Consider the following 12,412-nt stretch of genomic DNA (forward strand, 5'->3'; position numbering starts at 1 on the left):
GCAGGAATCCGCAGAGGGCTCAAGGCTTCCCCCCTCCTGACTGGCAGAGGCAATGGAGGGAGTCCTGGCAGGACACCATAGAATCCTAGAGAGTCAGAAGGGGCCCTACAGACCAGCCCCCTGCCCAATGCAGGACCAGCCTAAACCATCCCTGACAAATATTCCTCCAGCCTCTTCTTGGAAGCTGTCATTGAAGGGGAAAGCTCACCACCTCCCTAGGCAGCTGATTCCACCTCTGGACCACTCTGACCGTGAAAAGGTTTTTCCTGACATCCACCCGATACCTTTCTGCATGTAATTTAAACCCGTTGCTTCGGGTCCTCTCCTCTGCTGCCAACTGGAACACACCTCCTTGCCCTCCTCCAAAGGACAGCCTTTCAGATACTTAAAGAGGGCAATCATGTCTCCTCCCTCAGTCTCTTCTCCAAACTGAATATTCCCAGGGCCCCGAGCCTTTCCTCGTAGGACTCAGTCTCCAGACCCCTGATCATCCCCGTCGCTCCCTTCCACACCCTCTCGATGATTTTGCCCACATCCTTTTTGGAGTGAGGCCTCCAGAACTGCACAAAGGACTCCAGGTGCGGCCTGACCAAGGCAGTATACAGAGGGGTTATGACCAGTGTTCCTTCTAAGCTGAGTTAGTGTGAGCTCACAGTTTTTTAGCCTCCAGCTCACACATTTTTGTCTCGGCTCAGGAAGGATGGCTCCAGAGCAAACTAAGTTATGCAGTAGCCAAATTACCTGCTCACAACTTTAATGCCAGTAGCTCACAAAGTAGAATTTTTGCTCACAAGACTCCACAGCTTAGAGGGAACATTGGTTATGACCTCCTGCGATTTCGATGCTATGGCTCTTTTGATACAACCCGAGACTGAATTAGCCTTTTTTGCCACCGCATCACACTGACTGCTCGTATTTAGTGTACAGTCCACCCTGCCCCCAAGACCTCTTTCGCACCCCCACATCCCCACATCCATCAGGCTGCTTGTCCCCTACCAGTTGTTGCAGGAGTCGAGCGAGAGGGTGTCCCCCGGCAGGTAGAGCTCCCCCTGGTGGTAGCACGGGCACTCGCTGAGGGGCACGCAGGTGTCATCCTGAAGGAAGAGGCCATCGGGACAGGAGCAGCCCTCGGTGCACTGGGAGGCACATTCCACCCGGGTGCCCCGGTCCAGGCAGAGGCGCGGGCAGGCCCCTCCCTTCTCCCGGCACTCCTCGGCCGTCCGGTGGACCATGTTCCCTGGGCACCGTGCTGAAAGCGAGGGGCAGGCCGAGGCTGCCGGTCAGAGAGGGCGTCCAGGGCAGGGTCATGGGGGGAGCCCTCCAGCCCCGTAGCTAGGGAATTCTTTGGGAGGGGGCCTCGGGGGGCACCAGCTAATTAAATGTAAACAGTGCAGGTGGTAAGTTGGAGCACTTTGGGGGCAGCCCAGGAGGGAGGGGCCCCAGAAGAAACACAAGGGGGCCAGACCCGGTGGGCCCCATGTTAGCTACGGGCCAGCCTCCGCCGGACCAGTCTCGCCAGCCCCACACTGGCTGCACTGTGTGTGGAGACTCCCCCCCCGTCCTGCCCTGAACCACCCAGTGCTCAGGGAGGGCCCCCCGTCTCCCCTCGGGCCACACCTTTGCAGGGCTGTGTGTTGCAGTCACGAGTCTGGACGAGAGGCCCGGAGCACTCAGGGCCCCCGTAGGCCGGGTTGGAGCAGGAGCGGTTGCGCGTCCGAACCCCCGAGTCACATCGAGCGGAGCATTCGGACCAGGCTGTCCAGGGGGTCCAGATGCCTTCCACTGGGGGGGGAGGAGAGGGAAGGGCCAGGATCAACAGGTGGTCCGGGACGACAGGCTGATCCCTGGGTCTGGGCCACAGCCAGGAGGGCCACCCCCCCCGATCCCCTCCGTGCCACACTACCGTATTGATCGGATGAAGTGCACACGCTCCTGGTTAGGAGTGCTGTGAGACCAGGGAATGTAAATGTAGTTATGTGACACTCGATATATTATCTTGTATCTGGTGAAGGGAGCATATTCACTCTTAAAAGCTCATACCCCCCCCCCCGAATCTTGTTGGTCTCTAAGTGTCAGCAGGACCCACCTTCAAATCATGCAGCGTTCTGTTCCAGACAAGTGAGATTCCAGGTGCCTCCTGGGGAAAGCTGTGCTACAGAGACACGGGAGAGCTTCACCCCACACCCACACACCCACCCACCCAGACTTGCCTCCCCTCCTCACGTGTTTGAGGCGCTCTGACATGATGTGAGTGTTGGGGGAGCGCAGGGAGACGTTCAAGACGATCACGCAGTTTGTGACGATGAGGGTGGCCACGACCATCACGAAGATCAAGTACCTGCCGCCAGGAGGAGAAAGGCCGGCGTGGGGGCTCCAAGCCAGAGGGCAGGAGCCCAGGCGTCCTGCACCCACCCCGACACCCAGTCTCACCACCCAGCCTGGCCCTTGCCCACTGGCCCACCGTGCCGCCGCAGCCAGCACCACAGCCAGTCATGACGCTGCCGCTTCCCCCCCGGAAGGAGGCAAGACCCCAGCAGCCGCCCACTGGAGCCGATTCTTCCTTTGGGGGGGTTGGGCACCCTTGAGGCCCAAGGCCACTGCCTCGTGGGTGGGCGGCCCCTGCATGGCTCCTATACCTCAGAGAGCCCAGAACAAAGTTGGGAGTCCAGGGGCACCCTAAAGGCCCAACGGAATTTAATTCTGGGCATCCGCTGTCATGTGCACGCACACTTCCTCAGGTCCACTGGAACAGCCGACTTTGCCAGTACGTATCACCCACTCACGTCGGCATCTTGACCCCAATGAGCCCTTCCTGGTGACTAATCCCCCTCCGCCTATCGATCACAGTTGGTGAAGTCGGTGTGTGTCTGAAGGGGTGTGCCTGCCCACAAGGCGAGTAGCCCGCAGAAGGCTTCGTTGCTCTCAAGGGTGCCCCCCCCCGCGGGGCTCCGACTCTGTTCCGTTGCTTCCGACCAACGTGGCGACCCCACCTGGCTCTAGACCTTGGAGAGTCCAGGCCTCCTGGGGCCCCTCTGCTCTCGGCCTGTCAGCCTCCCTCCTCCCCACCCCTACCGGTCCTCCCGAGGATCGGGGCCCTCCGGCCAGGCCGAGGGGCTCACCCAAATCACTCACTGACAACTTTAATGCCAGTAGCTCATAAAGTCGAGTTTTTGCTCACAAGACTCCACAGCTTAGAGGGAACATTCTCTTAGGATGAAGCTTCCACCAGTGACATTGTCCCGGCTGTGACTCTCTTCCTCTTGGAGCTCAGACAAATGGGAGGAAGAGTGGTCGATAAGAGGCCAGTGGCCAGCTTCTGCAGCCACAGTTTGCCTTGGGCAGTGCAGAGAAGGGAGTGGGGTGTGTGTGTGTTTATTTCTTCAACATACACTGGGCTTTGCTGATCAAAACTGGAGTCATGAGCTGAGTTAGTGTGATCTAGCTCGTGGTTTTTTAGCCTCCTCCGGCTCGCACATTGTTTGTCTTCGCTCAGGAAGGAGGGCTCCGGAGCAAACTAATTTCTGCAGCAGCCAAATCGCTCGCTCACAACTTTAATGGCAGGAGCTCACAAACGAGGGTTTTTGCTCATGAGTCTGCTGTTATTCTTTTAAAAGGAAAAAAAAACCCAACCCTGCTCTCTGCAGGCCTGCCTTCAGAGGTGATGCAGGTAGCAACTAGAGACAGGGCATTTTCAGTGGTGGCCCCTCCCCTCTGGAACACTCCCCCCCTTAAGGCTTGCCTGGTGCCGACTTCACTTTCTTTTAGGCACCAGGCCATAACACATCTTTTTACCCAGGCTTCTAATTAAGGGCTTCATCTTATTAGCTTTCTAATAGTCTGCTTGTGCTGTATGACAGCTCTAATACTGCTTATGTCCAATGCCTTGCTTTTAATGGCTTTTTAGACTGTGATGTTTTTAATTGTAAACATCCTCCAGCAGGACTCTTAAAAGGAAGCACAGAGATATCCTAAAAATAAACAAACACATAAACAAGAAGATGTGTCCTCCAAAACACAGCTTTCCTCCCTTTAAACTGCTAACCGTAAAGCAGGGAGCCTGTTTGTAATGAGTTAAACCAAGAGGAGGTTATAGGGTTAAATCCCTGCATGGCCTGAGGCAAACTGAGGCTATATAAACCCATGATGTATATTTTACAGACAGGAAGGTGATCTCCCTCACCTCTGTCTGATCCCTGGTTGAGGCTTAAGGAGCTGTTGGGTTGTACCTGCTAGCGCCACCCCTCAACTGTCACCTAGTGCAGTTTTGCAATCAGCCTCTCTACAGGGAGAACGCCTGTCGTGTAACAATCATTCCTTCAATGTGTTCAGCTAAGCCTTTGATACAATAGACAATCAATAACCCCCCCAGCAGTGCCCAGGCCTGGGCTGGCTGGAAGGAAGCATCCCCCCCCCAGACCCCCTTGCACTGTCCCCCCTCTCACCTGGGCAGGGGGGCGTGTCGCAGGGCTCCTCCTGTGCTGTGTCCCCATCACAGCCCACTGTCTCTGCCGTGCCATTGCAGTGCCGGAATCGCTTCCTCACCCCCACGCCATCCATGGCGTAGAAGCAGGTCTTGGAGCAGGGAGACCAGGGGGTCCAGTCACTCCAGGTGCTGGGGATTTCTGGGGATGGGGGGGGCAGAGGTTGGGGGCAAGAGAGGGGAAGGAGTTCAGATAGGGTTCTCGCGGAGGGTGTGTGTGTGTGTGTGTGAGAGCTTGCTCTCATTTTTCACCATCAGCAGCAGCACCATCAATTTTTTCCCATGGCTGCCTCTGCAGAAATCTACTCGGGGCGGTTCCAGCTAGCAGGTGGGGTGCGAGACACCAGCAGTATAAAAAGCGCCCCCCCCTCATTCCGCCACTGCCATCCTTTCCATCCTGTATTTGTTTTAACGACAGCTATGTTTTACTGCAATTATCTGCTTTTATGTGAGCCGCCCTGAGCTAGCTTCGGCCGGGAGGCTGAGGCAAAAAAAATATATCTGAAAACTAACTAACTAAATAAATAAGTATGAGTGACGCTCCTTGTTCTTTTGAAATCACTGAGCAAAAGGTAATTGACGGGCCCTGATGCCCCTGGAAGCCGCTCTCCCTACCTGAGACGCAGGCGGTGTGGCACTCATGCACTTCCTGGGCATCTCCTTGGCATGGGGCACCGCCGTTGGCGGGGGCTGGGTTAGAGGGGGATCTGCAGGAGAAGCAGGACACGCAGTATGGAGAGAGGCCTTTTGCCCAAGGGCGGCTCCAGAATTTACATGTGGGAATGTCTCCCGTCCCCCCCCCACCTCCGCCAACCAGAAAAAAGCCCACAGATTGTGAATGGTTGGAATGCTGGTTGGAGAGGCGAGCCCTCTTCCACCCCTTTAGGGACATTCCCTCAAAAATACTACTATTATTCCAATAGCATTTGTGACATGCAAAAACACTTTACAAGCCTTAACTCGTATTCGTAGTATTATGGTAGGCCTGCATTATTCCCATTTTACAGATGGGGAACCGAGGGTGACAAAAACGGACTCTGGTCTACAAAAACATGCTTGCAATAAACCGGTTTGCCTTTAATTAATTAATTTATTAAATCAGACCTGCTAGGCCGCCCTTCCCTATGAGTAGGTCTCAGGGTGGCTTACAACAGAATAATAATGATTAAACAACATTAAAAACCATTAAAACAGATCAATGGATGAATACAAAAAACATACACCCGGTGCCTCCAATTTATTCTCACAACAACCCTGTGAGGCAGGTTACGCTGACGGAACGTGCCTGGCCCAAGGTCACCCAGGAGGCTTCCATGGCATGACTGGGGATTCGAACCTGGGTCTCCCAGAGACTAGTCCGACACTCTTAATCACTCCACTGCTCTATTTTTATTGCTAAAATGACCACGGAAGGAGAGGACGACAAAAGGTGTCACTGCTGAGCAAGAAGAATTCTGTGGTGCTGGGAACTGTGTGGTCAGGCTTGGCTGGCGTGTGGTGCGCAAAACTCTGAGGGCGCTCTAAGGTTAAGATGCGGGAGATCTCCCCCACACACATACAAGACTGGCTATCTGCCACTTTGGAACTTATGTCGTTGGTCCGGATCCACCCTACCGGAACCCATCTTGGAACTGGGAACATCAGAACACCAGCACTTTGTTGTACTATTGTTATGTTTTTATTTTGTTTTAATTGTTTTAATTATGGCTTTTGCCCCAATTGTTAGCCGCCCTGAGCCTTAGGGGAGGGCGGGATATAAATCAAATTTTAAATAAATAAATAAGTCAGGAGCAGTTTTAAGTCCCATTGGTTTGGATGGGAGGGTTCTATTCAGGCTTAAATCTCACCCAGTGAAACGTACGGCTTAAAAGCACTGATCGTTGGCTGGATCATGCCAATACTAGGAGTGGGATTCTTGCCACAACTTCAGCAGAGCCCCTGGAGGGCGGGAGACATCGCTTTGTACCCCATTCCTGGCCCTGTCTCCCGCCCTCCAGGGGCTACTGGCCTGAGGGCCATCGCTGATGGGATCGCCCTGTGTGGATTCCACTCTTCCCTCTCTTTACCTGAATCTCTGCTGCATCCCCACCCCACAGCTCCGGCTGCAGGGCGTCCACGGAGACCACGCGGACCAGCCACAGTTCACGGGGCAGGCCACTGAGTCACAGGTCACCGTGCCATCCAAACAGACACTGGGAAGAGGGAAGGGAAACCTCGGTCAAGCAGGGCAGAAAATGGCAGCCCAGGAGCCACGCATCCCACCCAACCCGACACGTGGGGCTGCCGCTTTGGGCCGAGCAGGTTCTGACTTCAGCCACCGTGGTGTTTTCATAGGATCACAGAGTTGGAAAGGGCCAGACAGGCCATCTAGTTCAGCCCCTACTCTAGGCAGAATCTTCCTAAAGCAGAGGTGTCAAACTCATTTGTTATGAGGGCCGCATCTGACATAAATGCCACTTTGCCGGGCCGGGCCATGTGTGCCAGGTACTGGAGATATAAACTGTATAAAGGACAGCGGCTGGTAAGCTCCGAGTTGGTGTATCCCCCACTGCAAGGCCTCATGGGGTGGGAGGGCGGTACAAAGGAAAGCCCAGGCTACTTGACCTCTACAGACGAGGTTGTTTCACCATGTGGCTCAGCCCACTCCCCCCCTCCGAACAGTCTTATGTTCCCTCCCTTGTACTATATGCTTGCGGGCCGCATAAGAGCACTGGATGGGCCAGTTCCAGCCCCCGGGCCTTATGTTTGACAGCCCTGTCTTATAGCATCCACACAGGGAGTGGACTGGGTGGTCTCGCTCTTGCTGCTGTGGCCGCTGATACAGTGTGGAGGCAAAGGGGCCTCCCCACGGCTGGCTTCCCCGTGCTGGGCAGTGGCCAGTCCTCCCACGCCACCAAGTCATTTTCATTTTTTAAAAATCAGCAATTGAATATGGTGATGCTCTGTCTTCTTGGTGCTTGGGGGGGGCAACAGTGGGAGGGGCTTCTAATGTCCTGGCCCCACTGGTGGACCTCCTGATGGCCCCTGGTGTTTTTGGTCACTGTGTGACACACAGTGTTGGACTGGATGGGCCATTGGCCTGATCCAACACTGGCTTCTCTTATGTTCTTATGTGATATTAGTATAATGTAGTAACAATCTGTGGCCAAGCCCGGTATCTCTAAAAAAGCAAAAGCTGGGGATTCAGAAAACTAGATAGATCAGTTGTTATGATGTTACAATGATATACAGGGCTATTTTTGGGCAGGAACGCACAGGAACGGAGTTCCGGCTAGCTCCCAAGTTGGCCAGGCCCAGCAGGAACTCATTAGCATAATAGGCCACACCCAACAGCAGGAACTCATTAGGATTGGCTACATTAGGGGTGTGTGGCCTAACATGCAAAGGAGTTCCTGCTCCAAAAGAAGCCCTGGCCGGTTTGACAACAAACAAGGTAAACAGAATAAGAAGCAAAAGGTGGGTGTGGCCGGATGACCACACTTCTGGTAACATGGGGTGTGGCCTAATATGCTAATGAGTTCCTGCTGTTGGGTATGGCCTATTGTGCTAATGAGTTCCTGCTGGGCTTTTTCTACAAAAAGAGCCCTGCCGATATAGCAACTAACTTTTAAAAAAAGAAAAGAAAAGAAACAAGGCAGGGGAAATGGCAGCACCGGTGGGAGTGGGAAACACCTTGGAGGGGCACAGAAGCGCCAAAATGCTATGTGTGTGTGTGTGGGGGGACAAGCTGCTGCCAATGCCCCCTCGGTCTCTGGGGACAGAACGAGAGCTTTCACAACCCACCCAGGAGCCAACTAGACCGGCTGGCATCCTCGCAGCCGCTGACCTCCATTTTAAAGTCATTTAAAAATGCTGCAAGGAGCACTGCACCGTTCTCCCCACCCCACGTCTTGTCATGGGCCCAAACACCTGGGCGGGGGTGTGTGTGTGTCAAGAGACTCCCAAGTGTGCCTGGCCACCCAGCCCTCTCTCTTCTAGAGGCCAGCTGCTGCCCGATGCTGGTAGGAAGGCAGGCAGCCACGGAAGGATTGGTGAGGGCTGTACGTTCTGCCCAGTTGCCTTCTGGGAAGCCGCCAGGAGAACATGATGGGGAAATGGAGCCGCTGCCTCCTCTGGTGTCGAAGGACTGAGCAGCCCCCAAGGGGCAAGATCCCATTAAGACCAGTGGCCGAAAAAGGCCGTCCGTTCTGTGCCTGCGCCTCCTTCAAAAGCAAGTCACCAGAGAGCAGGCGGCACGTGGTCCACCGATCCAGACCCTCCCCCTTACCCTAGTCCCCCACTCACCACTGGCTGCAGTTGTGTCTCAGGAACATCTCCCCCGGGAGACGCCGCTCGTGGCCAAAGAAGCAGTGGCACTGGCTGATGTTCACGCAGCCTCCGTCCTGCAGGAAGAGCCCTGGGGGGCACCGGCAGCCTGCGGGAACCGGGGAGCGGAAGCTGTGTGTGGGCACCTGGGCTACAGAGCCCCCCCCCACCCCCGTGAGGATGGGCAACCAGGAGTCAAGTGCCTCCCCCGCCTGGCATGAAACGTCACGGACAGCACGGTCCTCCCCATGCGCCCACAGCAGTGTGGCAGACCCCACTGCCTTCCTCGTGGCCGGATGGGCACGGCACAGAGAGAATGCTGCACGTGGGGTTGCCAATCTCCAGGAGGGAGATCAAGGGCGAGAGATCACGGGAGGAAGTGGAATACCAAAAACAACATCCGTGACAAAAATAACGAAGAGTCAATAAAGAGAAGTTGCGAAAACGTTTACTGTAGTAATTCTGTAGATGATAGAAGAAAAGTTTGTACAGAATGTTGCTTTTGGTACTCCAGCCTCCAGGTGGGGCCTGGGATGGGAGCTGACCTCCAGACTATGCGGATCAGTTCCCCTGGAGAAAATAGCTTGGACTGGGGGCCACTTGTGGGGGCAGAGAGAGAGAGAGAGAGAGAGAATGCCTCTGGTCCTGTGAGTGTAAAGGGTGTCCCCGTCTGAGACGATGCCACCCCCTTCTCCTGCCCGCCAGGGCTACAGACTTACCCTCAACGCAGCTGCTGTGACAGTTCGACTCGGCACTCAGCTGCTGGCATGATTGGGGGCACGGAGCCACCAGGCCTCGCTGGCAGTGCCCGGCCTGCACGTAGACCATGTCCCGGCCACAGTCTGTGGAGGAGACGGGCCCATGTGGGATGAGTGCCAACCACAGTGAGTCCCTTTGGGAAGAGGTGCCCCCCTCCCCCCTTCCAAGCCAAAGCCAAAGGAGGATCTGTGCTGCCCAAGAGGACCTGTCTCCATCCTGGACTCTGTTCCTCCCCCAAGAAATGTGTCACACCCTTCATACGGGTCCGTTTCAGTGAGGAGCAAGAGTGCCAAGTTTCACCTGGGGCTCTGACAGGAAAGCGCTCTGCAAGCTGGCATTGGGCTTCTCCGCATTCTGCTTCTCCCGGCTTCTGTGTTCCTGTTGCTTTGGGGGGTTTTTTCCTATTCTGCACATGTTTTGCTCCCTCTAGTGGTTGATTCGATATTATACAACTTTATGTCCGGCATAAATACCTGCAGATTTACACTGCAAATGTTTATGCCGGACATAAAATGATGTCATATCAAACCAAGCACTAGATGGAGCAAAACACATGAGGAACAGAACCCCCCACACCAAACAACAGGTACACAGAAGCCAGGAGAAAGAGAATGTGGAAAACCTCACTAAGCCCCCGAAGCTCAGCTGCCGTCTCTCTCTCTCCGAATAGCAAGGGGGGGGGGCAGGTAGTGGCTATCTCTGCCCTGGAAATGGCATGGAGGAAGGAGCGCCACAGCCCCATTCCAAATTACTCCCCCAAAGGTTTTTTAATGCTAAGGGTTGTGGGTAAGGATCAGCGATATGGCACACCAATCTTGGTTCTGAGCCACATCCAGACTCTGTAAACATAGGGTTGATCAGTGACTTTGGCCCCCCACACCAAGCAACAGGTACACAGAAGCCAGGAAAAAGAGAATGTGGAAAAACCCACTAAGCCCCTGAAGCTGAGCTGCCGTCTCTCTCTCTCCGAATAGCAAGGGGGGGGGGCAGGTAGTGGCTATCTCTGCCCTGGAAATGGCATGGAGGAAGGAGCGCCACAGCCCCATTCCAAATTACTCCCCCAAAGGTTTTTTAATGCTAAGGGTTGTGGGTAAGGATCAGCGATATGGCACACCAATCTTGGTTCTGAGCCACATCCAGACTCTGTAAACATAGGGTTGATCAGTGACTTTGGTACACTAAGAGTCCTGACCTCTGCACATCCTGAAACTGCAAGCAAGTCTTAAGATACTGTGCAAGCATTTTAGGCATTCTGTCTAAGTATCTGTTTTTCCCCGTTTCTGTACGTGCAAGCCAACAGCCTCACCTCACGGTGAGAGAGGCAGAGTGTGTATAAATAAACTCTTGCTGCTTTTAAGCGGCAGACAGATTTTCTACCCTCAAAGATCGTGTCTCGTGTGAGTCCTTCAAAGGGCAACAAGGAGCACCTTCAATATAATGTGCGGTAGAATCCTGCAGAGGAAAGTTCTCCTCCTTGGAATGAGTTGGGAAAGCATGGCTGTGAACCCCTCCCTCAGGGGGACTTGCCCAGGAGAGAACTTGCCACTGCAAGATGCCCATCAGTCTTTCTTAGCATCATCCAGAAGAAAGCAGAATGCAAATGGCTGGACTCCTCAGTATGCAGGATTCGGAAAGTGGGAAGCAGGAAATCCCTGCTGGCTCAACACTGGGACCGACCCCCGGTGTGGAGGAAGGCTGGAGGGGCAGAGAGAGCCAGTTTGGTGTCGTGGTTGAGTGCGCGGACTCTAATCTGGGAGAACCGGGTTTGATTCCCCCACGCCTCCACTCGCACCTGGCTGGATGACCTTGGGCAAGCCGTAGTTCTGACAAGAGCTGTCCTTGAAAAAGAGTCGTTTCTGTCAAGAGCTCTCTCAGCCCCGCCTACCTCACAGGGTGTCTGTCTGTTGTGGGGAGGGGAAGGGGAAGGAGTTTGTAAGCTGCTCTGAGACTCCCTTGGGTAGTGAAGGGTGGGGTATAAATCCAATCTCTTCTCCTCCTTCTTCTAAGATGGCACCAAATGCCCTGGCAGGAAGGGTTCCTGGGTTGGCCAAGCCGGGGTAGTGCTTGGGGTGTACAAACCACAGCCTCCAAATAGAAAGCCCCTCCCCCTTCCAGCAAGACATTGGCCAAACTTGAAGGGACACAGGAACACATGAAGCTGCCTCCGACTGCATCAGACCCTCGGGTCCATCAAGGTCAGGACTGTCTACTCTGACTGGCAGCCGCTCTCCAGGGTCTCAGGCAGAGGAAGGTCTTCCCCATCACCTCCTGCCTGGCCCTCTTTAACTGGAGATGCTGCCAGGGACTGAACCTGGGACCTTCTGCATGCAAAGAGGATGCTCTGCCACTGAGCCACGGTCCCTCCCCATGGAGTTGCCTTCTACTGAATCAGACGATTGGCACATCAAGATTAGCACTCTCTACTCAGACTGGCAGTGGCTCTCCAGGGTCTCAGTCAGAGGTCTTTCACATCACCTATGGCCTGGTCCAGGACCTTCTGCATGCCAAGCAGAGGCTGTACCAGGAGGACCTATTAGACAAGCATCATGAAAAAAGAAGCCCACAAATTTCAGCTGGGGTTGATAGTCAACTATTATTTCTGGAGGAAGCGTTGTTTGCGGGCAAGAGCACAAAGCCAGACCTGGGGATTGAGCAGTGTCCTCCTCCTCCCTCCTGCTGGCTTCTGAAGCAAGGGGTGAATTTGTATCAGAAGTGGAAGTGCTCCTGGGCACCCTCACCGAGTCTCTGAGATCCTGGGGGAATGCATTCATGAGCTGCAGCACCTTCTGTTTGAGGACATTAAGCACTGGAGACCCCCCCAACCCCACCCCACCCCGCCACGTTCTCTGCTCTTGTGCCTCAGCTAAT

The 12,412-nt window shown here is 54.6% G+C and overlaps 1 protein-coding gene across 1 annotated transcript in view; it reads right to left on the reverse strand.

The window, feature by feature from the left end:
• Positions 1 to 12,412, reverse strand: part of SSPO (SCO-spondin) — a 184,388-nt gene that overhangs the window by 71,341 nt on the left and 100,635 nt on the right. The window contains exons 54-61 of the mRNA XM_015412955.1: positions 10,018 to 10,030; positions 9,505 to 9,627; positions 8,765 to 8,894; positions 6,547 to 6,672; positions 5,096 to 5,187; positions 4,443 to 4,622; positions 1,618 to 1,782; positions 997 to 1,249 (exon numbers count right to left, since the gene is read on the reverse strand). Coding sequence (XP_015268441.1) covers positions 997 to 1,249; positions 1,618 to 1,782; positions 4,443 to 4,622; positions 5,096 to 5,187; positions 6,547 to 6,672; positions 8,765 to 8,894; positions 9,505 to 9,627; positions 10,018 to 10,030 — 1,082 coding nt within the window. The remainder of the gene's footprint in view (positions 1 to 996; positions 1,250 to 1,617; positions 1,783 to 4,442; positions 4,623 to 5,095; positions 5,188 to 6,546; positions 6,673 to 8,764; positions 8,895 to 9,504; positions 9,628 to 10,017; positions 10,031 to 12,412) is intronic.

This window comes from Gekko japonicus, unplaced genomic scaffold (genome assembly GCF_001447785.1).
Source record: "Gekko japonicus isolate JY-2015 unplaced genomic scaffold, Gekko_japonicus_V1.1 scaffold2050, whole genome shotgun sequence".
NCBI classification, from domain to species: Eukaryota; Metazoa; Chordata; class Lepidosauria; order Squamata; family Gekkonidae; genus Gekko; species Gekko japonicus.